General features: G+C 51.2%; 6 protein-coding genes across 6 annotated transcripts; 3 read left to right on the top strand and 3 right to left on the bottom strand.

The window, feature by feature from the left end:
- Positions 1-1667: 1667 nt before the first annotated feature.
- V8C40DRAFT_193661 (eukaryotic cytochrome b561-domain-containing protein) lies at positions 1668-2752 on the bottom strand. Its single transcript, XM_083211880.1, has 2 exons — positions 2518-2752; positions 1668-2444 (listed from the first exon to the last, which is right to left on the bottom strand). Exons 1-2 carry the CDS (start codon positions 2660-2662, stop codon positions 1828-1830), a joined length of 762 nt encoding a protein of 253 aa, XP_083075031.1. The 5' UTR covers positions 2663-2752; the 3' UTR covers positions 1668-1827.
- A 1628-nt stretch (positions 2753-4380) lies between these two features.
- On the top strand, positions 4381-8750 carry V8C40DRAFT_274134 (uncharacterized protein; the record flags this gene model as incomplete). Its single annotated transcript, XM_083220572.1, has 7 exons — positions 4381-4483; positions 4558-5273; positions 5355-5527; positions 6030-6202; positions 6312-6688; positions 6762-7163; positions 7260-8750. The coding sequence occupies 7 exons, from the start codon at positions 4381-4383 to the stop codon at positions 8748-8750; spliced, it is 3435 nt and encodes a 1144-aa protein (XP_083075030.1).
- Positions 8751-10537: 1787 nt separating this feature from the next.
- Positions 10538-10973, bottom strand: V8C40DRAFT_241414 (uncharacterized protein). The gene has a single exon (XM_083215020.1). It carries the CDS (start codon positions 10874-10876, stop codon positions 10553-10555), a length of 324 nt encoding a protein of 107 aa, XP_083075029.1. The 5' UTR covers positions 10877-10973; the 3' UTR covers positions 10538-10552.
- Positions 10974-13510: 2537 nt separating this feature from the next.
- V8C40DRAFT_193575 (TBC domain-containing protein) lies at positions 13511-17408 on the top strand. The gene is made up of 3 exons (XM_083211878.1): positions 13511-15666; positions 15770-16862; positions 16931-17408. Exons 1-3 carry the CDS (start codon positions 14258-14260, stop codon positions 17294-17296), a joined length of 2868 nt encoding a protein of 955 aa, XP_083075028.1. The 5' UTR covers positions 13511-14257; the 3' UTR covers positions 17297-17408.
- V8C40DRAFT_193583 (uncharacterized protein) lies at positions 17373-17804 on the top strand. The gene has a single exon (XM_083211879.1). It carries the CDS (start codon positions 17521-17523, stop codon positions 17755-17757), a length of 237 nt encoding a protein of 78 aa, XP_083075027.1. The 5' UTR covers positions 17373-17520; the 3' UTR covers positions 17758-17804.
- A 5039-nt stretch (positions 17805-22843) lies between these two features.
- Positions 22844-24752, bottom strand: V8C40DRAFT_241402 (uncharacterized protein). The gene is made up of 2 exons (XM_083215019.1): positions 23533-24752; positions 22844-23465 (listed from the first exon to the last, which is right to left on the bottom strand). The coding sequence occupies exons 1-2, from the start codon at positions 24551-24553 to the stop codon at positions 22960-22962; spliced, it is 1527 nt and encodes a 508-aa protein (XP_083075026.1). The 5' UTR covers positions 24554-24752; the 3' UTR covers positions 22844-22959.
- Positions 24753-25221: the final 469 nt, after the last annotated feature.

The raw sequence follows: 25221 nt of genomic DNA, 5'->3' as shown, positions 1-25221 counted from the left end.
CTTGGGCTTGGGGCTTCCTGTCTGTCTTCACCGCATCACGCCACCATCCACCACATACCTAAGAAATGAGAGAACCGGCCCAAGCTACAACTGAGACATGCGACGAGACCGATATCGCGAAAGCCACAATGCCGCTACCCGAGCTCTTTGTCACGATGCGGCATTCTGAGGTATAACGAACACAGCGTCCAGGAGCGCAATGACGTAGTAACCCGCTACTAAAGCAACTTGTCGTGGTGGCAAAGGGGGAGGTTCAGCCGCACTCGCTGGCGGGCAATTTGTTCGTTTTTAACCCTTAGCATGTTGGGTACGATATGACATGTTGCTGCAGGAGATGATGGGGAGAGGAAGCGGGCAGTTGAAAAAAGACATTAAGCATCCGGCACTCGGGAACTGGAGAGAGCCATGGAAACTTGACGCCACAATCGACAGCTTTCTATTTCCAGCAACATCAATGGCCAAAACAGATCACGGCTGGTCGTGGCCCAAAGGTGTCCCGTCTTTGTCATCAAGCAACAACCGAAACCCCCAGTACGAGTACCTACCGTACTGTGCCCGTACGGGCGACAAACTGGGAAGGCGCCTTGTCCCAACGGGTGGGTGACGTCGAGAGTGAATTTGCGGCCCGCTATTGCGTCGGTGGCGTACCATTGGAGATCCTGGCCGAATCCGTATTGGGGAAGTGGACACGACGGAGACACGTGTCGCTCTGAGCCTGCTAATGGCTAATGCAAATGCACGGCGCTGCGAATGGACGATTTAGAGGTAAACTGACATTATGCCTGTAGTCATAGTTATTGGCAAGCAATCCGTGAGGCGGTAGCTTTGATATGCTCATAGGAGATGTCTACAACAGAGAGGCCAAAGGTAAGGTATTGTAGATACCTACTATGGAGAACCTTAGTACCTGGTAGTGATATTTAAGACAACGGGCACTTGTACGTTTGGTTCTAAAGCCAACGGACCTAAGCCCTGCCTAGACGCATGCTAGTTGTTGCTTCTCGGAATCGCCTGTATTGACTCGTCGCTACACCAACTAACATGTGCAAATCCGCACTCTTCCAAACGCTGTCAACCAACTGCGCCGTCTCCGCGTATCCGAGATCAACAATGAATCGTACCCGAATTCCACAGAAATGGCGATCTGCTAAGATCACCACGGGTCAGGAACAGGTCTAGTTTTCCAGACAACGCACTCTTGCGCTCCACTTCGGGACCCTTTCCAGCCTTCAAGCCGAAAACTTGGGAGTATTTTCTTATTTATTTTCCTTCTTTTTTCCCCGAAGACAATGGCTACCGGGGGTGGAAAAGTCCTACCTGGACCTAAACGAGGACTCTCCACTCGTCATCACCTTCGGGAGTCCGGTAATATGAGCACTGCAATTCGGCTCAGGTGAGGCTTCCTTGTCAATTCCTTGCCAGAGACTCCACCGTTGAAATTGCTTTTCTTCATACTAGAGTCCAGGGTCGGCGGATCCTCGTGCTTCGGCATTGTAAAGCTTAGCATGGCCAAAAATAAACTGCTGCGGTTCTCGACGAGAAATGCGCTCCCATCTCATGGCTGAGCCGTGGTATCTTTCTTCTTATCCGAAACTGTGGTGCCTCGTATTCTATGCACAAGATTGATATACGAGTACATGTACCTGGGAGTGGGTACTTTGATCGCTGGACAAATCTTGGCCAATTTGCATCAAATGTATTGTGTAGGTATAACTACATAACTGAAAAGAGAAGAGATGGTCAACTACATTGCAATGACCAGGTGATAACGAAGCACTTTTTTCAAACAGGCTGGCTGGACTACAGACCGGAACTTTCTCGACCAACTCAAAGCGACACACTCGGCCGGCTGAAGCCCAGCTTCTGTTTTTGAATCCGAGGGAAAATTCCAATAACAACAAGAGCCGACAAACTTAGGGTAGCCCAGAGCTTCACCTTCAACACGTTCTTGTTATAGTCGGTCTGGGTCGCACTGTTGATGGTAGCCAGTAGGAGCAGCAAAACAAAGTATCCGCTGTACCGGTGGTACTTCCAGATGGCCTTGGCGTTGTCCTCGCCTCCATACAGCTTCGGCGTAGCCCACATGGTGAAGCCGACAAGGTATTGCAGCAGGAGCACTATGGAAGTAATGACGCCGAGATAGCCGTGTGCCGAGTGGAAATGGGCATTGTGACTCTTCTCCTTGTTGTACTCAATGATGGTAACGCCAGCGACGAGGGAGAGGAATGCCAGAAGGTTCAGCAGGCCGTGGACACGCTGCCCGAGGCGCTTCTGATCGCTTGTATGGGTGGGCTGGAGGAACAAAACCGACTGTACCAACACCAGCACCGCGAAGGATTGGGCAAGAGGGTGTCCCGAGAAGAGGATGAGAGGCTTGGTGAAGACGCTAGCCCAGAGGAGCACGACGAGGAGCCAGATGCCTATCTGCGCGATGATGCCAGTGCCTTGTTTGCTTCGTGTTAGGAGAGCTTACGTCCAATCTATGGGTGGTGATGCAATCTCGAAGAAGGTACATACCTAGGACCAAGTTATTAAGAGTTGATTTGCCCTCTTCTTGCGCAACATCTCCAGGGCGGCCAAGAAGCGGCTCAGTCTCGCGGCCTGCCAGCCCCTCCTCGGAGCCGTTAGGGAATCGTTCTGGTAAGCCCGTAGCGCTCGCCATGGCGTCGATCTGATAATGTAAAACAAATAAATGATATTGAAGGATGGAAAGTTTTGATAGGCTAGCGTAGAGAGCTCCGACGCAGTCCTGCTGCAAAGCTTCGGAAAGCGAGTCCCGCGATGATCCAGTCACTGAGCTGGAAGTCTGATTGGTATTCTTTTGCCCTTGGCTACTTTGAGCTATGCCAGCTGATCACAGGGTATTGATGGATGAAGAGGAGAAAATTGAGCAGCAACCAAGAGAAATGAAGACAGTTCGGATCAGTGACGAGTTATTGATGTAGATTCCGATTGCAGCACGTCATGGCCGCGCGACCAGGCTTAAGCACCGATTCGGCTTAGGATGCCGCTGTGGGGAACACGATAGATAACAGCAATCGGGAAATTGGGCCAATCAGCACCACCGATTAGCAAACCACAAGCACGACGGTGGCCAAATATGGGGGCCGTAGCGCGGGGAAGCCCCGAAGTAGGCGCTGGGATAGCGAATAAACATAATTGTACCTTGGCAGCACGTCAATTGAGTGGCATTGAGGCGTGGATACGAGGTGGTGGAAGCAAAGGTGTAACTTCATGTGCAGTGTGCAAGTAAAGACGACACTTATGCCGTGTCACTGCCTGTTATCTACCGCAATAACCCGTTTGTGCCTTCATCTCATGAGCGTACGTCCACCGTCAGCGAATAAGGGTTGAACTTCAATTGCGTATTGGCGCAGCATAGGACTAAAATGCAGTGGTGACACATACCATATTAGAATGCGTATTCTCAAATGCATTACAAACTGGCCTTGGCAGATGAACTTCTCGGACTGCTTCGCTGATCCGAAGGCGCAGGTCCAGCCACCTCTTCTCCGCAACGAGTGTACCGGCTGGCCTCGGACATTTCTGGGGACCGCATCCTTCATCTTTACCCTACATTTGCCTTGTCTCATATTAATCAAAGGATGGGAGACGAATGAACGGTTACAGGCCCCCATGTGCAAGCCCAGAAGGAGACAATTGGTCGTGCGTACATGTTTGAAGGCTGCCAGGCTAGATAATCTGGTCCACGATAGCGGTAACCAATAGTTAATCTTCCGATTGACGTTGCTGGCAGTCTGAAAAAAATAAAGGTGGCGGCTAAGGAGCCAAGCTCCGCGACTGGCTACTTGTACATGCCTAGGTACTCGTAAGACATCTCTCGTCTAATGATATATACACCACGTAATAGAATGGCGATTGTTGATCCATCATTTTAATATTAGTCTAGGGTGGCTATCACCTATGTTGCTATGGCTATCCTCTCGAGGGGATACCTACTCGACTCCCTTTCATTGAAGGCATTGTCGAAGCATAAACTCCAATCAGCCAGCTTCTTTGGCCGCATTCCATTGATAGGACAGCAACCACCAATTTACAATTACAAGGGCCAACTGATGTTAGACAGCCACAGGCCTTGAAACAAGCCACTCTTTTGAAGGATTGATGCGCTTCCCCGCTTATTTGGCCGGTTGACGCCGGGTCTCAGCGCCGGCCGGCTTCGGAGGTGGCCGATTATCTACAGCACATGCAATGTCCACTTCAAGGAGGGGGCCGCAGCTTTGCTTATCAGGCGGTCGGGGCACGCGACTCCAACAGAAAACAACATCAACCGTATTCTGCTTCTCTTAACTCTCATCTCCCGAGCGAATTCACTCCCCAGTGTCATATCAGACTATCCACTCTCAGATTTCTCACACAATGTCTTCGTTTGCTGATGAGGTCGAGTATAAGCTCGATGCCGTCAAGGCAACACAGCTGGGCGCTGAGGAAATTGACAAGACATTTCGGCCAGCATGCATCGGTAAGCTCATCCTTCCCATTTACTTGTGTACGGGCATGGGCTTGTATTTATTGACACGAGTTTCAATGCATCAGATCTTGTCTCAGCGGGATTGGGTGGCAAGGTTCTCGGGTTCTCAGATGAGTGGTTTGCTGAGGCCAATAACCTCTTAACCCCAACGGCCCCCATCAGCCAGCCAGGCAAGATGGTCTATACCGGAGCTTGGTACGACGGCTGGGAGACTAGACGCCACAACTCTGAAGAATTCGACTGGGTCGTGATCCGGCTTGGTGTCGCTTCTGGTACCGTCAAGGGCGTCGAAATAGACACTGCCTTTTTCAATGGCAACAATGCACCTGCCATCTCTGTGGAAGGATGCTTCAGTGATAACGACGAAGAGGTCGTCTCATGGAAAGGTGGTCGAGGCAAGTGGGAAGCCATCCTCGACATTCGAGAGTGCGGGCCAACTCAAAGGCACGGTTGGAAGCTTGACGCGCCCACCAACAAGCAATACACCCACGTGAGACTCAACATGTACCCGGATGGAGGCATTGCCAGATTCCGTCTGTTTGGACACGCAGTGCCTGTGTTCCCCGAGGACAAGGACGCCGTTTTCGATCTTGCAGCGGCGCAAAACGGTGGCATTGCCATCTCGTGCAGCGATCAGCACTTTGGTACCAAAGACAACCTGCTACTGCCGGGTCGCGGAAAGGACATGGGCGATGGTTGGGAGACGAAGCGTTCGCGAGGCAAGGACCACGTCGACTGGACGATTGTCAAATTGGGTGCCCCGGGGTACATCCAAGAGTTTGTCGTGGACACGGCGCACTTTAGAGGAAATTTCCCGCAAAAGATCGCAGTCCACGGTCTGTCATGGCAAGGAGAGGGCCAGCCCGAAGCGAACTCTGAGGGATGGGTTGAGGCTGTATCACCCAGCAAGACTGGGCCTGATCAAGAGCACAAATTTGTGTCTGCGGTTGGAGATGTACCCCTTACGCACGTGAAGCTTACCATGATACCTGATGGAGGGGTCAAGCGATTCCGAGCCTTTGGCAAACGTGTGGCGTAGAGCGGGAAATTGCTTTTGGGCATTAACGACATTTCTTCGTACTTTAGCACCAATTTGTGGTTTAGCCACCGAAACAAAGAAGAAGGAAAGAAAGCTTTGAGAGGAGAAAAATAAAAGTTTAAGGGCATCTAAAAAAGCATAAATAAATAAAATCGTTTCCCCAGTCGCTTGATGAAGCCGTCCGTGAGCACCTTAATTTTTCTTCAACGGGGAATTAATCGTGCAATAAGGTGCAGTGAGTTGGCCAAGGAGATTGCGCACGGACCACCCGGTCGATATCCGTATCCGATGACGAACCTATAGCTCACAACCGTTGAAAGTGGGTAGGATAGTAGACCGCTCTCTTGTCAAGGACACCTCCCACGCGACTCCAGACGTCGGCCGAAACGCGCCTTTGCTCGAGCAGACTAGCAGCGGCCTCTGATACGATTGCAATACCAAACTCGAGCTCGAGCTCGCCCGTGCATCGACCACCGGCTGCGGCATCCCATGAGCCAGACACTCTGGCCCTGCCCCTCCTCCCACCATGGATCCTGGGGACTCTGGCAGCGACAATGGCGGCGAGAAGCGGCGAACCATTCCGGCTGATCTTCCCACGTCGCTGGACGATCGAAGACACGCAGCGGGAGAATTCACAATGCCGGAGACGGAGATGTACGACGGCTGGCAAGGTGCGTTGCGTCGTGGGTTGTGATGTGTGGCGAACAGAGCAAAGGCCCCCTTTATAGCCAACAGCTGAATATCCCTTGCATTGAATTGGACTTGCTAACCTTTGGACAGGCCAGTCTCAGTTCCTCACCTCGCCGGTGCTCGCAAAGCCCCTCAACTTTGGGGATCTGTCCCTGAACGATTCGAACCAAGACGACTTCGTCGGTAGCGGCCCAAAGGATAGCGACGCCAGACTCATGGAAATGCTGGCGGCCCAGGCTGCGCATCGCAACGAAGCGGCACTCGAAGATGAGGATGCCATTATAACAAACGACAAGATGACAGAGTCGGAGAAGAAGGACATACTGCAGAGGGCCTTGACCATGGCGGCCAGCAACGGCGACACCGAGAAGGTCAAGAAGCTCCTCGAGGGAGATGCGAAGCCTTTTGTCGACGTCAATCTTCCCGACGACGATGGAACCCCCGCATTGATATATGCCAGCTGCTTTGTTCGTCCCGCTCTCACAATACCAAAATAAGAAATCAAATATGCTTATGACGGCTAGCTAACTAAATCTCCAGGGTCACGAGAAGGTCGTCGAGGCTCTCATTGAGGCAGGTGCCAATGTGAATCAGCAAGATCGCAACCAATGGACACCTTTCATGTGGGCAATGACGAATCGCCACAAGGGCATATCGAAATTGTTGTTGGATAAGGGGGCATCCTCAGAACAAAAGACATCTTCCGGACGGACGGCGTTCGACTTTGTGCCCCCAGATAGCGACATGTCATTTTACCTACATGACAATGGTTATTCTATTGGTAGTGCAGGTATCATGGGCGATTTCTATAACCCCGGCTTCTCTCAGGACCGCTTCGAGGAGGAAATGGCGGAAAACGAAATGCGGAGACGGCTGATGATGGAGAGTGCCCGCGACCTAGAAGTTGATTTGGGCAATGTTGGTATGGACGATCAACCGGAGGTATGTCTGAATAGCCTTAGTTCTTCTTTGTTTCATTTCCTCCATCTCTCCTATCTGTTTGGTATTGTTGGCTAACCCCCCACACCCTACTACTAGCCGATGGATGACTTTGAAGAAGAACAAGCAGAGTTCGATTGGAGTCGCTGCCTCCACGACCAAATGTTTGTCTTTCAAGAGCACGAATTGGATCGGATACTGGATATTGTGGTTACCAAGATGACCCCCCAGCGGTCGCCATCACAGAAACCAGTCCCGGCCAACATGATTTTCCTCAGCGCAAGATATGCACACTACCATGCTAGTCCTGAGTTACTGAGAAGACTGCTCGTATCTGCAATGGCTCGCATCAACGCTGTCGTTGAAAAATCCCAGTGGGACATGACCATCCTAGCCTTTTGGATTTCAAACGCGACGCTCCTCCTACATTATCTCAAGAAAGATGCTGGATTGGTTGAGGCAACAACCACATTCCAAGCACAGCTTGCGGAACTGATCAATGAGATTTTTGTCCTAATCGTGCGAGATGCCGAGAGACGACTGGATAAAGTTCTCGACCCTGCCATGCTGGAGCACGAGACTATCCCGGGATTCGAGGACATTGCATTCCAAAACGAATGGAAGATCTTCAAGAGGAAGTCTACAGTTAAGGAGCAGCCTCTCGAGAAGCGTTTCCGCCCGCCGTCTCCAAAACAGAGGGCGAAGCCCGCTCCTAGAAATGTCACCTCGCTGCTGTCTTCGACGCTCTTCGTGTTGGACTTGTACGACATTCACTCGGTCATCACATCACAAATCATCTCTCAACTCCTCTACTGGCTTGGATGCGAGCTGTTCAACAGAGTCATATCGAACCGTAAGTATCTAGCCAGAACAAAGGCAATGCAGATCCGCATGAACGTCTCAATGGTGGAGGACTGGGCGCGGACAAACAACAGACAGGCGGAGCACTACGAAGGCGGCGAGATGAACTCAACTGGTGAAACCACAATGGATGCGGCCAAGCGACACCTCGCCCCCGTTATCCAACTTTTGCAATGGCTACAATGCTTTTCATCGCTGAATGCTGATGATCTGGAGGCCTTGGTCGACACTCTCCAACAGCTGAAGAGAATGACACCTCAGCAATTGATCCATTCAGCCACGCATTACCGCGCCGAAGTTGGTGAAAAGGGACTACCTCCCAGTGCTATGAAGTATCTTCTCGCAATCCAAAAGGAGGGGGCACTCAAGAAGAGCAACCAGGCGTCGGAAAGTGTGCCGACTACGCCGGTAACGAGCAATTTCAACGGAAATGGACAGTCAACTCCCAAAAGTGTTCAAATCAGAACGCCTGGTGGTGCAGACTCGGATGACGAAGACAGCACCCCCAAGAGTTTGCTACTGAATCCGTCTTACATGCTGCCTTTTGCACTACCATCTGTCACGGACATGTTGGTATCATATGGAGCAGGTTTTGGAGGTGTCAACAGAGAGAGGGAGCGCAAATACATCCCGACCGTTCCACCAGAGTTTCTGGAAAAGTTGGAAGTGAATGGTTCGCGGAACCCGCCCATGTTTCAGGAGAAGGACTGGGAAAATGAAGAGGTGTGAAGAGTCAAACCGATGTGCTCTTTGGAGGAACAGGGGAGTGGGGGTGATGGTGTTTCTGTGAAGGGGGGGCAGCATCAAAACACACAAAAGCGTCGGTGAGCGTTTATTTCCAAAAAGCCAAGGTGGACAGGGAGGGAGACAATATATAGAGAGCAACATCTACGGTTTATTGCACGTTGAACGAGTACATGACGAATTCCAACTGAGCGGGTGCCGCAACTTGTTTACCGACGCATTCTGAGGTGCAGTTATGTGAAGTGATGGGGAAAGAGGTGGCCCGATTTTTCTTTTCTTGTTCTTTTGTTCTTTTCCTTGTTTATTTCATTTTCATTTCTCATTTTTAATTCATTTGTTTTCTTTTCTCTTTCTCTTTCTGTTGCTCATAGGCTAGCAAAGGTCCATCAATCGGAGAGCATATGGATGGAAGTGAAGATGACGAAGCCTTGCAAGACGACACAGCGAACAACTGTCTCTAACATGATTTGGAAAAAAGCAAAGCCAAAAAGAGGGGACGCATAAAGAGCGACAGCATGGCATGCAGCAAGGAGACGACTTTGGGGGCCAAGAGGGGAAATGCTGATGGATAACGCATGCTTGGATCTACTAGCAGGATTGAGGATGACTCTTGTCTGTAAAGAGGACAAGGTCCGAGGCTGCATATGTATGTACGTTGTAATTGGGCGGTTAAGTTCATATCATGACAATTGGAAGCCTGTTGGGGATCTCTACTGCATACTTGAGGTACATATTGTACTGTACGATTTTTAATATATCTATCTATAATTTTGTACCTGGTATAGGTCTAACTGAAATGAGTGTCATCTTTCTTTGTGTTTTTTTCGATAAGTTCTAAGTGCGGGCACAGCTTGAAAGGATGTTTAGATTAATATTACCAACGGAAGGCGTGGAACTTCACTCCACCAATAGGAAGCTCAAAACTTTGGCTATAAGCTTGGAGGCATTGGCCCGGCAGATGGGTAGCAGACGTGCGGATTGGGAAAAAGAGTTACGTGCTAGTTCTCATCGGTGATACGAACGGGCAATGTAGACGGCTTTTCTTTATAGCTTCTTTGCTGAAAATGTTCCTATTATTAACCTAGATGACAGGATATTGCGACATTTTTCGCTTGTGGAGTTATGTAGACGCCCTTCTTTTTAGATTTCTCTCCAGTTTGCTATACCAATCCTTTGACGAGTACTGTGTCGATGTAGGTCCCCTTCCGTATTCGTCGATTGTATAAGAGTGGCTTTTGCCATACAGTTTTCAAAACATTCCATTACCCTTCGATTTGTTAGTACTCGCCGGCTGACAATGAAGCTAATTTACGACCATAATTATCTATTCAGTTCAATTTCAAGTATGAAATGGCTTTCCATTCTTTTTTAGTGTACAGTTGTCCCCTATGTCCATCAAAGCTCTCACTCTTTCACACTTGACGCGAACTCACAGTTATAAAAACTTCGCACTCTGGGAAAACTGCACAAGGCACGTAGTCTATGCTTAAACAAGTATAGTAACAACGAAGAGGCAGAAGCCTTGCATCGGTCAACTCTGTATTTGGCTAAACCATTTGACAGGGAATAGAACAAGAATAGGGCATGGAAAGAGCACCAGGAGAAAAAGGCTCGATCGGCTCGGAGAGGGTCCGTGGCCCGGGGAGTGGAGCAAGACCCAGCTTGGTCGGGTCGGCATTTTGGGCCCCACTAGCGGAATGCGCTGGCGGGATTGTGCCATGGATGTGAATTAAAATGGCCACGTTGAGCCCGGAAGGATGAAGAAGAGGGTGGTCAATTAATTTATTTTAGTTTGCATTGCTTTGCTTTTTTTCCACTGTGCTCCCTTGCGGTGTTGGGGGGACGATCGATTGGGAGCAAATGGGCTGATTTGTGATGAGAGCCTGCGCGTTGGTGCCGGGATACCCTGGAGAAAGAGGGCTTTCTTTGCTGGCACTATTTGTCATTGATAATTGGCTCTGTGCGCGGCGAGCATCCGGGTAGATGCTAGATATGCGAGGGAGAGCTAGTACTTTTGGAGATGCGACGGATGTTTGCTTTTCTCTCTCTCTCTTCCTCTCGGCGAGTTGGCCTACGTTGAGGTAGTTGATTGGTAAAGAGGCGGGTTGCATGTAAGGCCACTGAGGATGTACACATACGTATAATCTCGTAGGAGTTCCTTACAGCTGTAGACATGTGAAGTACTAGGAATCCTTGCTGAAGGGATGTAGGTATTCTCGCAGCCAGACGCCCAAGGTGTTGCGCCAAGGTAACACTATCGTCTACTTGGTAGATGACAGGCCACAAGCAGGCAGCAATCAATGGCTTGACCTGAGTCTCTCATTGGTGCCATGCTGGAGCTACCCGACCTGATTATTCCCACAGTCACAAAGCAACACTCTGAAAAAGAAAAAAAAAAGCGAAAAGGGCCACAAAATCCGTCAATGGACGGGTAACCCGGGCGTAGTACCGCCGAATTCAAGCGGAGAAATGGGCAACATGTTCGCAGCACTGGAGAAGAAGGTTCAGCTTGGCGAAGAAGCCTCACCGGACGCTTGGTCCCCCAAAAGCGTCAAAAATGAAAGAAAAAAATGAGCCGCAGAAAACTCAATTGAGCAGAAAGGAGGGGGGAGGCGGCAGGACGATTGCCGAGCTGAGTTCCCTTCCCCCCTCTCTCTCCCTTGCATGAGGATTTTTTTTGTGGTGAGCAGACTTTGGGCGACTATTGCGTTCCTGCGTCGGCGTTTGTACTGCACGATGCCGAGCTTTAGAGGAAGTAAAGAAAATTTGGGGGCGGATGAATATGCAAAAGGCCCCGAAGAGGAGAGGAGAGAGAGAAGGCCAGACGAATCGGCAGAAGGGGTGCGGACGGATGGGAGTGAGTCTGACCCGAAAGGGCTGGGCAATGGCATCTGTAGTGTGTGTGCGCGTCCTTGTGTGTGTAAGTGCCCAACATGTGTAGGTACCTAGGCGAGAGAGAATGATGGGAAGAGAAGAGGGGGGGGAGAGAGCGAGCGTGTGTACCTGTACAGCGTTGGCGTGAATAGGTAGGATCGGGTCTATTCGGTGGCATCGGGTACCTTGCATCTGTTGAGATGGACGGCGTTTGTGAGAAGTGACACCCCTTGCAGGAGGCGGCCTCTCCTCTCGCTCGTCGCTTGTCACGATGGTAGCGAATTAGAACGAGAAGTAATACAGCCGAGGGGAAAAGAGGGGGAGAAAAAAGGTAAAGAAAAAGAAAAAAATTAGCAGCCGGTTAATACGTGTCCACCGCCCATGCAAAGCTGAGCAATGAATGGGGAGGGTTCATTTTATTCCTGCGATGCGCGGCGGTGCGAAATGCAGGTTTGTGATAGTCCTGCCGGTTCCTGCATCCGCGGACCAGTAGAGTGAAACCTTTTCCGTTTAGCACCGAAGACGTGGGAGGGTTCAATTTTTTCTCGTCTTCTCCTTGGGTGAGTGAGCATGAGTGGCGTTTTTCTTTTTACTTCCCGGTGTGAAAAGAACATTTAGTTTGCATATGCATTCATTCGTTTGCTTCGGACGCAAGGGTGCATATACGAGCTGGCCTGGATGGCCAATGAGTATTACCAATCCACGGCAGTTTATGCTCTCAATTCTACCTCTGAAGTCAATTCCTTTTGCCTTTCCCCAGCGTACCTGTTTAACCATGATTTTAGTACCGTAATACATGGGATGACCAGTATTTGTGCGTCCTGTCAATTTGACATGCCCGTCTGTCATCCCCCGTTTGACGTCGGGTCTCATTTGCTCGTTTGCTTGGACCGCACTCTCGCCAAACGACTTGAAACAGCACAGTAGGTAGCCGAAGGAGGCGGTGGGCTTCTGGGTGCCTGGCAGCCACATCAACTTACAGTACACGAAGGAAGCATCATGGAAAGGTACATCCATCGAGGCCCAAAAGACGTGGAGCCCAAGGCAACAAACCACTTCAATTGACGCTAATCAAGATGCCGGTTCCCAGCAGGCTGGAGTCTGGCCCTGTTAGCGGGTGCCCGAAAGCCGTGACCGCCTGGATGCCGCTGGAAAAGGGCCCTGTAAGTCGAGCATCGGTGATCCCTGTCCCGCCACTAGCCAGCGTCTTAGTGTGTCCAGCTCTATCGCGGGTCCCCGATTGGGTTCTGCCGGACATGGAGACTTGAGCTCGGCACCTCTTTTCCATTCATACAGTTGAGCGTGTTGGTCATTGACTTCAACTCCAGCTCCTTGTTGGACGCATGAAAGCACAAACTTGGCGTCAATATATGCATGTGCGGGCGAGATGGAGCTTGCAATTGAATTCCGTAGTGCAAATTCTAAAGTCCTCGAGGAATCAGGACTCTCAGTGCCTGCAAGGTATTACGAGTACGCAACGCAATATGGCACATCAGCAATAGTCGTACCCGTCATCCCCGACAAACCATTGATTGCCCTGCATGAGCATCATACATGCGCAATGCCTATTGGTATAATAGAAACAAACGAGATCCTCTCTCTCTCTTTCTTTTTCTTTTTTCTTCCACTCTCGTTTCTTTTCTTATCCCGTCTCTTGGTTTTCAGCTCTCAGTCACTCTCATTTTTGATTCGCCGCATTTCCAAGACACATGTCTCAGCTCTACTTTGCTTTTGCCTTAGTACATGACTTGGATGCAAGGGACGGCTTGGCCCGGCGCTCTTCTCCAGACAGAGAGAAAGGCATTCGCTACGCTCTCCCCGGATCTTCACAGCGTTAAATTACTTGCTTCTGCTCTATCATAGGTATATAATTCCCCATCATCTCCCCCACACATGTTATGTCGTTTTGCTTCGTTGTCAGTGCCAGGGGCTGAGAGTCAGCAGGAAACCGAGTTGCTCTTACACCGACTTGTCGGATCAGATACATGCACTCGAGTTGAAAAGCATCTGCATCTGCATCTGCGTCCCGCCTACCCGCCGTGATAGTGCACCGCTAGGGCTGCGGACTGCCCGTTCCTCTCGTTTACAGCAGTTACGACTTTATGACTTGAACGATTGCCACATCAACACTCATTCTCTTTCATCTTCCCGCTTTTTTCTTCCTTTTCCATCGCTTCTCTCGTCTCTCTGATCTCCCACTTCTCTCGCTATCATTACCCCCTCGTCTACTCTGCGATATTCTCGCTTCCTCTCGCTTCACATCTTATCGCCTCGGCAAGTCTCGATATACATTCCGAGGGAAAGACCACAGCAAAGTGTCACTTGCCAGCCTCACCTTCGCCTCTCACCGCACATACTCGGCATCTCGAGGTAGTTATAAATACCAAACGCCTCAACAATCTTTCAAGCTGGCTGTCTCACGCTTCACCAAACTGCTTCGACGCTTGGCTCGGGGCTTCCGCTCGCATAGCGCTGAGAACACCAGTATCAGCACTCTCGCCATCATTAGCACCTCTGCCATCAGCATCAGCAACAACAATCCATATTCATCTCGCTCACAAGCTCAAGTTCAAGGTCATTGCGGCCGATCAGCTCCTCCAACTGCCATAGATAGAGCCATGGCCATCACATCCATCCGACCAGCAACTGGCTCCAGATCGCGACGGTCTGCCGACAACACCATAGGCCTCCGTTACGAAAAGACGGTCCAGGCAGAGCCTCCCATCCCGCTGCCTCCCAGAAGCACATCTCGCACCACCATTCGTACGCTGTCGATACGATCGTCAGCATCGTCTCCCTCTCCCTCTTTGTACTCGGTGTCACTCTCCTCGCCAAGTCTGGTGGTTGTTACGCCACCGCAGCTCGCTTTATTGCCCATTACGCCACCAACTGAGCAGCACCCGGCGTTGAGGACGCCGGTACGCCAGACAAAGCTTGCTCACGAGAGTTGGAAGAGAGACTCAGGGCTCGCGCCGACGCCGACCTCAGCGAATACCATTTACGAAGAGGACTGCGAGGAAGAAGAGGCCAAGCAAGACAGCAAGCAGCTGGCAGACGCCCAAGACTCTGTCGGTGACAAGCCAACCAAAGTCGACGAGGTACCACGACATCGTGTCCCACAAGTACAAGCACAAGCACAGCACGGAACAGCTGTCGGCCCAGTGGCGGCTGGTTGGCAGTGTTCGACAAGTGAGACAAAGTTTCATCAACCAGCCGCGTCTGCGTCATTTCCCTGCCTCGAAAAACCCAATACCGCCGTCGCTCCGAGCCGTGCTCAACCTCAACCTCCCTCACCACCTCGCTCGTTGTCGTCGCCAGTGTCGCCAAAGAGACAAAGCATTCTTAAGCGCCTTAGCGTCTGCTCCTCTGCTTCGGCAAAGGGGAAATTAGCCCTGCAAGCCCTGGCAATTGACGAGGGATCTGCTGCCGCAAACGCGCCAATGCAGCCCCTGATGCGGGGCTCGCAGCAAGCCTCCACTCATAAGCAGCCACAACGGTCAACTGCAGAACAGTCGCCTCTTCCGCTACTGCAGATACAGACACTATCTCGCGACACTGCTTCTCCGGGCAACGTCAACGACCGCTTTGCGCCTCTGGGCATCAGCATCCCAACGCACAGCCTGCTCGAGGATGATTTTATGGCCACGTTGTCCTTCTCGAACCGCGGCAGCATCATGTTCGGCGGGCGACGCGCTGGAGCGCTGGGCCTCGACGGGGCCAACGACAGCAGAGGCGATGTCTCTGCTCCTTCAACACCCACTCACAACCATGCACGATCCAGCAGCACCAGCGTCGACCGCATCGAGTCCTTGGCCGCCAGTGCCTCCAACCCCAACCTCGTGCCCCGCGCTCAGCCGCCACCCGACATCCGCCTGCTAGCATCCGACGTCGACAAGGAGTCCCAAAAGGTGAGATCGCTCTATGGAGTCGGCGATGCCATCAATTGGGAGGATGGCGCAAGGCGCTCGTACTGCGAACCCTTGGAGCCTACCCCAGAGCTCCCAGCAGAGGAAGATGGGAATGACTCGTATGGACTCCCTTGACGATTTCCTGGCGCCGTGTGTCGGGTTGTCTGCTTGTTCGTCTTCTGTGCATCTTGTTGCTAACGCTTTGCGCCATTCGACTTGTAGCATTATACTACCACCTCCCATCCCTGTTTGGGGGACCCCGAGATCCATCAGGTCTACGAGCTCTTCGGTTCACCTTGACTATAGGCGAGATACAGAGCTCGCTGGCGGCCTAGAGGACTGGGAAGATGTTGACGGCGCCAGCGTCGATCGATATGGCTTCATCACCGCCCCCCGATCACGGCTCGGCACGCCCACGGAGATGAAGTCTGCCCAGTACTCGCCCAGGCGAAGGAACATGCTACAGAAGAGGGACTTGACCGGCCTATCCCCCTTGGGCCCGAGCAGGAAGATGTCTGCCAGGTCACTTAACACCCAAGCCTCAGAACTATCTACCGCCTCGAAACGATCTTCGCGATCCGTCATTCGGCAGGCTAGCAATCTGCTACCCCATAACCGAGATCGGCGATGGTTAGACGAGGCTGGCGACATGCTGACGCTTCCAACAAGCCTCCAAGATGCCGCAGAGGAAGCCCATATAGAGAGGATATCGGAAACGCTGAAGCGCAAGGAGTGGGAGAGGTCAGAGAAGTGGCGCAAGATGGCCAAGGTTGTCCGAAGGGGCGGCCAGGGCGAAGGCATGGAGTTTGAGTTTGACAGAAAGAACCCTAAGCTCATTGAGCGAACGTGGAAAGGCATTCCTGATCGCTGGCGTGCAGCCGCGTGGTGGTCCTTTCTTGCCAGCTCCGCTACGGAACACGGGGTCCACGCGGTTGAAGAGGAGATTGTTGCGTCATTCCACCGACTGCTGGAGCAAAGCTCGCCGGACGATGTGCAGATTGACCTCGACGTGCCCCGAACCATTAGCCGACACATCATGTTCCGCAAAAGGTACCGCGGCGGCCAGCGGCTTCTGTTCCGCGTGCTGCACTGCCTGTCCATCTTCTTTCCAGAAACAGGATACGTCCAGGGCATGGCGTCATTGGCAGCAACGCTTCTCTGCTACTTTGACGAAGAAAAGTGCTTCGTTATGCTGGTGCGGATGTGGCAGCTACGAGGGCTCGATCGCCTCTATCGCCCAGGCTTCGAGGGCCTGATGAAGGCGCTGCATGAGTTTGATGAAACTTGGCTGAATAAGGACGTGGCCAAGAGGCTGGTGAGTTCTGATGATGACAATCTAAATACTTGTATTAATCTAACATTCTCTTCTCTCTTGTTTTGTAGACCGAGCTCAGCGTAGACATAACGGCATATGGTACACGTTGGTACCTTACCCTCTTCAACCTCTCCATCCCATTTCCAGCCCAGCTGCGAGTATGGGATGTCTTCCTCCTGCTAGGAGATAGCGCGGCCGAGGCGAACATTGTTACGCAAGTTGACGACGGCGAAGCAAGTCCGGCAACAGGACTCGACATTTTGCACGCCACGAGCGCTGCCTTGATCCAGGCCCTCCGTGAGGTGCTCCTGGACTCAGACTTCGAAAACGCCATGAAGGCCTTGACGTCATGGATTCCCATCAAGGATGAGGATCTCCTGATGAAGGTGACCAAAGCCGAATGGAAGTCACACCAAGGCAAGAAGAAGACGTAGCACGCTTGCCTCTCCCGACTCTCACCCCAGCGGGCTGATTCTTCCCTCTTATTCTACTGTATTAAATTTTATCTTGCCTTTGTTTTCTTTTGAAATTGGCGCAGGGGAACGGGACATTTAGCTTCCTATGGCTCTACCCTTCTTTTTGTCACTTTCATCTCCGTACCACCCGATACCCCTCCCTTTTATTTGTTCAGCTACTGATACCCTCTATTAATGAACAGATGGTCTATTTGACACCTCTTCATACATTGTCTCTCCTTTGTCTTGTTTTGATGCGTGCTGTTTTAATCTTGCTTCGGCTCCTCCCTCTCTATGTTGATCTTGTTTTACTTTGTCTTTGTGTCTCTGTTTGCTTGCTTCATATACCAGGATCTGGGACAGGGTGGCGCAGAGCGGGCGTACGGTACGCCCTGACTTATGGATACCCTTCCGTCACGGAGGCGTTTTGTTCTTTTTGAGCAGTGGGCGGTTGGAGATGGTTGGCGATGTACTTTGTCAGATTGGCTGGAGTTGGCGTCCTGGGGGCGGACGGGACCGGCAGATGTTTGTAACTAGATGGCTGTTTGCTTGATGGAAGGGGTAACAAAAAGCATTACTAGTACTATTAATACAGGCGGAGACTTGTTCTGCCAAACTTTTACAGTATGAGCGCTGATCCTTTTTGCATTTACACCCCCGTAAGCACTTGGTCCGTGGTGTTTTGGGCAACGAGGCACCCGAGTAGGTTCCCGAAACTGGGTTCCTGGATATGGAATATGCTTCATATATCACAGGTGAGATTTGTCTCGCTCGGGGGGGCTGCCTCTGTCACGTATCCTTGCCCCATGGCTTTGTACTTGTTTCTTACTACCCACTTGCGCATCGGTAATAAAGCTATTTTGGGTTTCTTGACACTTTGGAGGAAATGTAGCTCGTCGTCACATGCGGTTGTGTATATGCAGAGGATAGAACAGATGCTTGTTATCCAACACTAAGAGCGTATATATATATGTATACGAGTCTATATAGAAATACGAAAGGGAGGGCGAATTATTCAGGGTGCCACGTCAATTTTCTCTTTTTCCTTTTCTCGGTTGAGCTGTCGTGTGCTAGGGGGCGTAAAGTGGGAGGTGGGAATTGCCGAGAGTGAAGTGTTACAATTGAGTGAGATTGCGAAATCCCGAGGGGACCAGGGGGGTGGAGGAGGTTTAAAAAAGGTTCTGGAAGCTGATGTGATGCGAGAAGGGGGAGGGGAGAGTGTAAGCTTTGACGGAGGGGGGGGGGGGGGGGGCTGTTTCATTATTTCATCTTCTTTTTCTTCCTCGTGTTTTGTGTTTTTATTCGGTGCTATGTGGAATAGTGAGACAGACAATGCATTTACCTTTTTTTTGGTCTTATTTTGAATATTATTGATGTGTTCTTTTTTCCTTTCACATGCTTGGTCATCAAACCGTACCGGGAACCTATGAATTGAAGCCGGGAGAGAGACCCCCTTCCAATCCACTGGGACCTTTTTAGGACCCCTAGATGGGGAACCGCTTCGGCAGATGGGGTTACGACTTTCCGTTTTCGAGACCCATGGCTGCGCTTCCTTTTTAAGCAGACCGAATGCTACCATGCCAAGTGCCATTTTCCGGGTTGCTCGCTACGGGTAGCCAGACTAAAGCACGAAGCTTTTTCCTTTTTTTTTTTACTGGGGATCTTTTTTTTCATCCCACCCCATCGCCTGTCATAAAAAGAAAAGAATACAAGGGGACCAGATGACGAAGGCAAAAGAAGCATGTGAAGAGGAGTATATATCCATACGAGTATAGCAGGTCAGGTACTTTCGCAAGTGCCGTACGGAGCGAAGCACTAAAACGGGCACCCGCTGTCCTCCGTACTTCCGTATCGAGAAACGGTTCCCAAGAGAAAAAAACGGAGCACGCAAACAAAGTACCGTCTCTCTCTTATTTCTTCTTAAGGCTTAGCCGTCTTGGGCATGTTGGAGGTTTTTTTTTTTTCCTGTCGCCGGTTCCCCGGATTGGGTTTGAATGTCCGGGAAGCGAAGAAGAAAGACAAAAAAGATGAAGGTGGGTTTTACGAATCGGGTATCGCACCGAAGATGGACGGCTTGTTGCTTTTTTCAGGGCGCTTTTTTCATTGTGGTTTGGGTGCAAGCTAAAAAAAGTACGAGTAGCGGTACTCGGGCGTCTGTTCGGAGATGCATGTGAGAAAGCGGTAGGTACATGTACTTGTACTTTTGAGGTTCGGGTTGTGGTGGGAAAGGGACGGGATGTTGCTGTACGGGTACCTGGCGTAAGAGCACACACACACACACGCTATAATTCTTCAAGTGTGTCTCACCTCTAATTTCCTTTTGAGTTTTTTGACAAGTGTGTGCCCGGTTTGTTTTTCCTTTCTTCAGCATCGTTTTATGTGACAAGTCACATTTTTTGTTCTTCTGCCGGGCCCCTGGGACAGAGTCTTGGCGCGCGGGACAATCCATCTTTCCGAATCTTCTCAATTCTGCAAGTGGACTTTTTGTTTCTTATTTTCTCTCTTGGGCGGCAGAAAGAGGGAAATGCTTCGTGTCACTAATATGCTAGTGTATGTCAAAGATCCCACTCGGAACGGGAGAACGAAAAGAGAAACCCTGTTCCTGACTCGAAAAAAAAAAAAAAAACTACGCGTATGCGGGCATTGTTTGGCTCGTCCATGATCCAAGATTGTCATCTTGATACCCCGTAGGAGCTAGATTGTTCCATAAAAGCCCTCAATGATGCCTTTTTTTGTTAGTTTCGGATGAGCAAGCAATATTCACACCCTCTTCACCTCTTGCCTTGCACGCCATTGGGGAAACCCCCGAGATTAGATCAGCGCAATGCCTACTATATATATTTCCTCTCAGTACGATGTATACGAGTGCAAGGACTAATTTATAGTAACTTATAGTAGAAGCAATGCCTCACCCACACTCCCCCTTTGGACGGCCAAGACATGCTATAACATTTCAGGTATTCAAAAGGGCAGTACGAGAAGAAGAAGAAGAAAAACCTTTTCAGATTCCCATCCATCCACAGCAAGCCCCGAAACCTCTCCATTTCCCGTTCCCATTTCTTCCCCCCTTGTTCGGGAGGCTCACTCTGGACAGCTGCTAGAACTAGTATTGCCAAGTTGGTGTTAGCAGCCCGACCTTGATTACTCCGTTCGACCTCTTTTCTCGGCGATGCTCCGGTTCCCCATAATATTCCTCGAGCGATACCCGGGCCTGTCCCTGTGTGTAACTCGTACAGTACATGCCTTGTGTACACACGATATATGCACCCAATAAGTCTGAAACACACAACAATTTTGCTCTCTTGTCGTTTCCCGCCTCGTTTTTTTTTTCGTTCTTTTCTTCTTTGGGTCATGCGTAAATACTGCCCACTCCGTGTTAGGCACAGACGGAGAGAATGGTCCGCATATGGCACTTCTTGTGCTACCGAGATGCTAGAGAGGTACAATACCATTAAGGATACGTGTTGCAGGGAACTCCATACTACTGCAGTGCTGGATAAACATTTACCCCCTGCCTCACCAGGTACTACCTTAACCCACACCCAACAAATCCACAGCGTACTACGAACTCCCTAGTAACATCAAATCCATCCATCCTACGCCCGCAGCGAATCCCAGTCCAAACCAACCTTACCCAAGCAAAGCAAGCCCTCCGTAACGGGCTCTTCAACATCCCGCAACTTTCCTCTTCCGTCCGTCACCCGTGCCCGTAAAAAAGGGAAGCCTGTACACAAACTCCCGCAAACTTTTGGGAAACTTTTGCTCCACCAATTCTCCGATTCCCATCCCATCCCATCGGCCGCTACTGCCAGGTACGTTGCCTCGGTACTCGCTCCAAGGCCTGCCTACCTCTACACCTAGTAACCTAGTAGGTACTTGCAACATGGCACCGAATTTGCCAGACAATAATCGAAGACAGCGGTCAGTCTGCCCAATTCAGGTAAACCGTGTAAAGGGAAAAAATTTGAGCATCTGGAAAAAACACCCGTAATGCACTAACACAGATACGTACCTCCCTGGTAGTAATACCGAGAACCAGTATACTGCAAATCTGGTATCGTTGGGCCTGTATATAGGTACGCAATATTACCCATGACATCTGTGCTTCATATGCCCTTATGAAAACGAAGTAACTTGTACTATCTAATGTACGAGTATACGTGTACTCCAAAAAGGAACCCCTGCCGATGCAAACTGCCTCGTCCCAAAGTACTCCATACATGTAATCATTCCAGGAACCTGCAGCCTCCGAAACGTTGCTCCTCTGCTGCCACAGGGCCCGAGTGCCGTAACTGACCTGACCGGGGGTACCATTTGGCATTTGGTTTTGGTTACCTTCCTATAAGGTAGCACTGATTTCCAAACCGGCTCTCACTCTCACATTCACTCACGCATCCCACATTCTCGTACAGTAAGTAACTTTGGGTAATGCTGCCCTCCTGCATAAGTGCCCCCCTTGGTTTAGTAATGAGAGGTACGACTATGTACCAACCTGTTACCGCCAAACCATCCAAAATACCCGTCCGTCCAAAACTACAACCACACAATCAGCCCTGCCTCGGAATCCGGATGCGCCTTACGCGGCAGCCGCGATATCATATGACCGATCGCTCGAGTGCCCTCTTGCTCGGGCCCGAACCCTTGCCCGTCTTGCGTGGCTTTTTTTAGCCGGCTCCTGGACTGCACCATCCCCATGGGTCGTCTGTTTCATCTACATGCCGTGATTGGCAACCCAAAGACCCCCCCTGTGCAACCATTCGCGGCCGTTTGCGCTCGGATATCAGTCCTAAGCCCCGACCACGGCGAGCCCAATAACACTTTTATTTCGGTTGCCATCAGCTAGTTGCTTCGATAGGCATCAGGCAAAGGAGTTCGTACTGGTACACTGGTACGGGACTACTCGCAGTAATAACTTGGAAGGCTTCATCTGTATGCTGCTTGTATACATGTACCAGAGGTACTTCGACGACGTTTGCACCTAGGGGGCCATTTGGAAATTCTTTTGATTCGTTTTCTTCTTCTCCTGGTTCCCTCCTTTCCTCTCCATGAATGCGTTCCTCGCATCCCCGTCAAATCTCATCCTATCAATACACTTTTTGTTCCTTGTGCAATGCGAAACAGCTCAAATCCCCTCCCTTCCCAGTAAAACGAAAAACGCCTATATGTGCATGTCCCCCCTCAAACAAAGTATGCTATCCGACCGCCATTCTAGTCTGTGAAATGTAATGACCAGTCTGGTCTTTCCTGCCCCGATGGTAGCCTTGAAAGATGAAAGGAAATTTGCGCGGATGGTGCATGACGTATACCAAAACAAATATACAAAAAGGGGCGGCGATCCAAGCCAAACCGGTCGGCCATGATCATGAAATGAACAAATTTTTTGAAAAAAAAAAAGGAAAAGAAAACAATGTGTAGAAATAAAGTGAAAATGAAAATGAAAATGACAATGAAAACCAGGGTGAAAATGAATGTGAGAATGAAAGGTGAAAAAAAAAGGTGAGAAGAAGAGAAGTGTGGTAAGACCGTAAAAAACAGAGGCCTCCCGAGTCGGCGACACTGTCGTCATGCTCTCACAGTCTTATTGATGCCAAATGAGCCCGTCACCCGAAGCATCCCATTGGCAATCATCTCCAGAAACCTAATCAGGCCTCTCTCTCGTGCATCCCAGCCCCTGCCATTCGGGACCTTGGATCGGCTTCTCCTGCAGATAGCGGCGCCTCAACCCCAGCTCTTTGCTCTCCCGGTCCTCTGGCTCGTGGTATGGGCGGCGGCGCCTCGAGCCGCGGAGGCTGCGCATTTTGTCGTGACAGTGCACCCGAGTCATCAGGCTCGCGGGATAGCAGCGAAGATACCGACTGCTTTGCACTCCTCGAATCCTCCCTCTCGCGTGGCGAGGGACCCCAGGACGGGGCTTGTGTTGGCGTTCTCGCTCGAGGCCGGTCCGGGTCCTCACCGTACATCTGGCCAGGAGGCCTATACCACGACACATCGCTCCGTTGGCGCTTGTGCGATTTTCGACTGGGCGACGCCGGATTCGACGAGCCGGGCTGCGTGAATGGCGGCGGTGATCGATATCGGTCTTCGCTCGGAGCTCTGGTTACCTGTTGAGAAGCTCCTCCCGTTGTCTTTCGCTTCTTCTGAGCCTCCCCTGTTACAGCCGCACAAACCCAGGTTAGCTTAAAGGGAGTCTCGCTTTCTCTTGAATTTTGACGAACCAGACGGTGTTCCGGGCCGGTTCGAGCTGCTGCCGCTCTGCGTCGCCGGTGGCTGCCAGTGATGGAAATAGATCGATGGGCTCGTGTCATGCTGGGATGACTGTGACTGCGTATGAGCGTGTCCTTGATACGGCGGCATCACAGGAGGAGGTCCTTGCCCCGGGGGCTGGGGAGGGTTGGCGACGCCCACCATGTTTGATGCCATTCCAATTGGTCGGCCCATTGCGCCAGAGACAGTCTGGCCTCTTGGCCTCGTTGGCGATCCTGGATACGGCGCATACCCGCCAGGGCCTTGAGCTGAAGTCACCTGTGCTGGAGAAGTAGCATACACCATGCCGTGGCCTACAGGCTCCCTCGAATGGTCTGGTGAGTGCGGTCGCTGGGGCGGAAGTAGCTGGGGATGATGCCCTTGAGCCGGAGCCATGAACTGCTGTGCCCATTCGAGAGCGGCCTGGGGAAGAGTACCTCCGCTTCCCATGCCAGCAAAGACCAGAGGAACCATGGGAGGTGGGATGCCGCCGCCAAGAGAGGCTCGCAAAATATCCATTTCGATTTTTCTCTGTTCTAGACGTAAAGTCTCTTGCCTAGTCCTCTCCTCTTCTTGCCTCGTCTTCTCCTCCTCTGTCTTGGCCTGGAGCCAGGTCCGCATAGACTCCTCAGCTCCTTGCCATTGCTGTGGTGGCGGAGGCAGGCCAGCCGAAGGCGAAGGCCATGGTTGTTGTGCCTGGTGAGAGGGCTGTGACAGCGGTAGAGGAGGTGGTGGTTGAGCGTGATGTGACGGCGGAGGGCCAACGGAAGGAGGCTGCTGTGGAGGTAGAGTCATGGCCGCCGGAGGAGGCAGGCCACGATGGGAAGTAGACATGGGCTGCACCGGGCTGTTTTGAGAGACAAGGTACGGTTTGTAGGATGAATCTTGATAGTTCAAGGGAGGAGAGGGCCGGGAGGTGGAAGGCGGAGTTGGCAAATCATGGACGGACTTGTAGCCGTATGTCGTCGATTGCTGCTTGATGGTGAGCATCATCACATATGCCGCGAGTTACAGGAGTGTATGCATGTGTTTAAGTAGACATCAGAGGATGGTGCAAAAAAGAACCAGGCTGCGGGGCATGCAAGAAAGAAACAATACTTGTAACAATCAAAGTCATAAAATGAGAGTGCGATGACTGGGGATGGGGGAGTTGGGCAAGTAAGAAAACAGGAGAGGAGGAGAGAAGGACAGGATGGGAGGTTGTGGAGGCGTACGTGGTGGATATAACGTTCGTTATAACAAGTCGAGGCGTAGGCTGGAGGTGACGGCCCAGCTCAACAACAACAACAATGACTGTCGACTGGGGCTGGACGGATGACGCTTGAGGATAAGCTAGCCACCCTCATTGAGGGTAGTCTTGGTGTCAACAGACGGTACTGGGTACAGGGAGAGAAAGCAGATGGAGAGGGCTGAAGTAACCCTGTCGGGCACATGCAGGCTATCCAATATCAGAGATGGTGGTCCATCCGCTCCTTGTGTACAAGTAGTGCTTCCTAGAATGGAGACACAGCGCCGCGGGACGGAGTTGGCCAACGAGGGGCTTGCCCCAAGGGGGGGGGGTTGCCAACAGTCAGAGGCAGAGGCGAGACAGTCAGAAACCGGACCTGAGAATATCGGCTGGGCTAGAAGGAGGGTGAACAGCAAGACAAGGGCCGGAGCGG

Source organism: Trichoderma camerunense (genome assembly GCF_050948025.1).
Source record: "Trichoderma camerunense strain CBS 138272 chromosome Unknown V8C40scaffold_6, whole genome shotgun sequence".
NCBI classification, from domain to species: domain Eukaryota; kingdom Fungi; phylum Ascomycota; class Sordariomycetes; order Hypocreales; family Hypocreaceae; genus Trichoderma; species Trichoderma camerunense.
Note: the sequence above shows the minus strand (reverse complement) of the source record. Positions and strands in the feature narration are given on the sequence as shown.

Excerpts from the sequence above, each read along its gene's own strand:
- V8C40DRAFT_193661 (XM_083211880.1), bottom strand. The coding sequence starts at position 2,662 with ATGGCGAGCGCTACGGGCTTACCAGAACGATTCCCTAACGGCTCCGAG. Across the intron at positions 2,445-2,517 it reads TCTTAATAACTTGGTCCTAG|GCACTGGCATCATCGCGCAG; the intron begins GTATGTACCTTC and ends GAAGCAAACAAG.
- V8C40DRAFT_241414 (XM_083215020.1), bottom strand. The coding sequence starts at position 10,876 with ATGCAACCCGCCTCTTTACCAATCAACTACCTCAACGTAGGCCAACTC.
- V8C40DRAFT_193575 (XM_083211878.1), top strand. The coding sequence starts at position 14,258 with ATGGCCATCACATCCATCCGACCAGCAACTGGCTCCAGATCGCGACGG. Across the intron at positions 15,667-15,769 it reads GAGGAAGATGGGAATGACTC|CATTATACTACCACCTCCCA; the intron begins GTATGGACTCCC and ends TTCGACTTGTAG. Across the intron at positions 16,863-16,930 it reads AGGACGTGGCCAAGAGGCTG|ACCGAGCTCAGCGTAGACAT; the intron begins GTGAGTTCTGAT and ends CTTGTTTTGTAG.
- V8C40DRAFT_193583 (XM_083211879.1), top strand. The coding sequence starts at position 17,521 with ATGGTCTATTTGACACCTCTTCATACATTGTCTCTCCTTTGTCTTGTT.
- V8C40DRAFT_241402 (XM_083215019.1), bottom strand. The coding sequence starts at position 24,553 with ATGATGCTCACCATCAAGCAGCAATCGACGACATACGGCTACAAGTCC. Across the intron at positions 23,466-23,532 it reads CCGGCCCGGAACACCGTCTG|GGGAGGCTCAGAAGAAGCGA; the intron begins GTTCGTCAAAAT and ends CGGCTGTAACAG.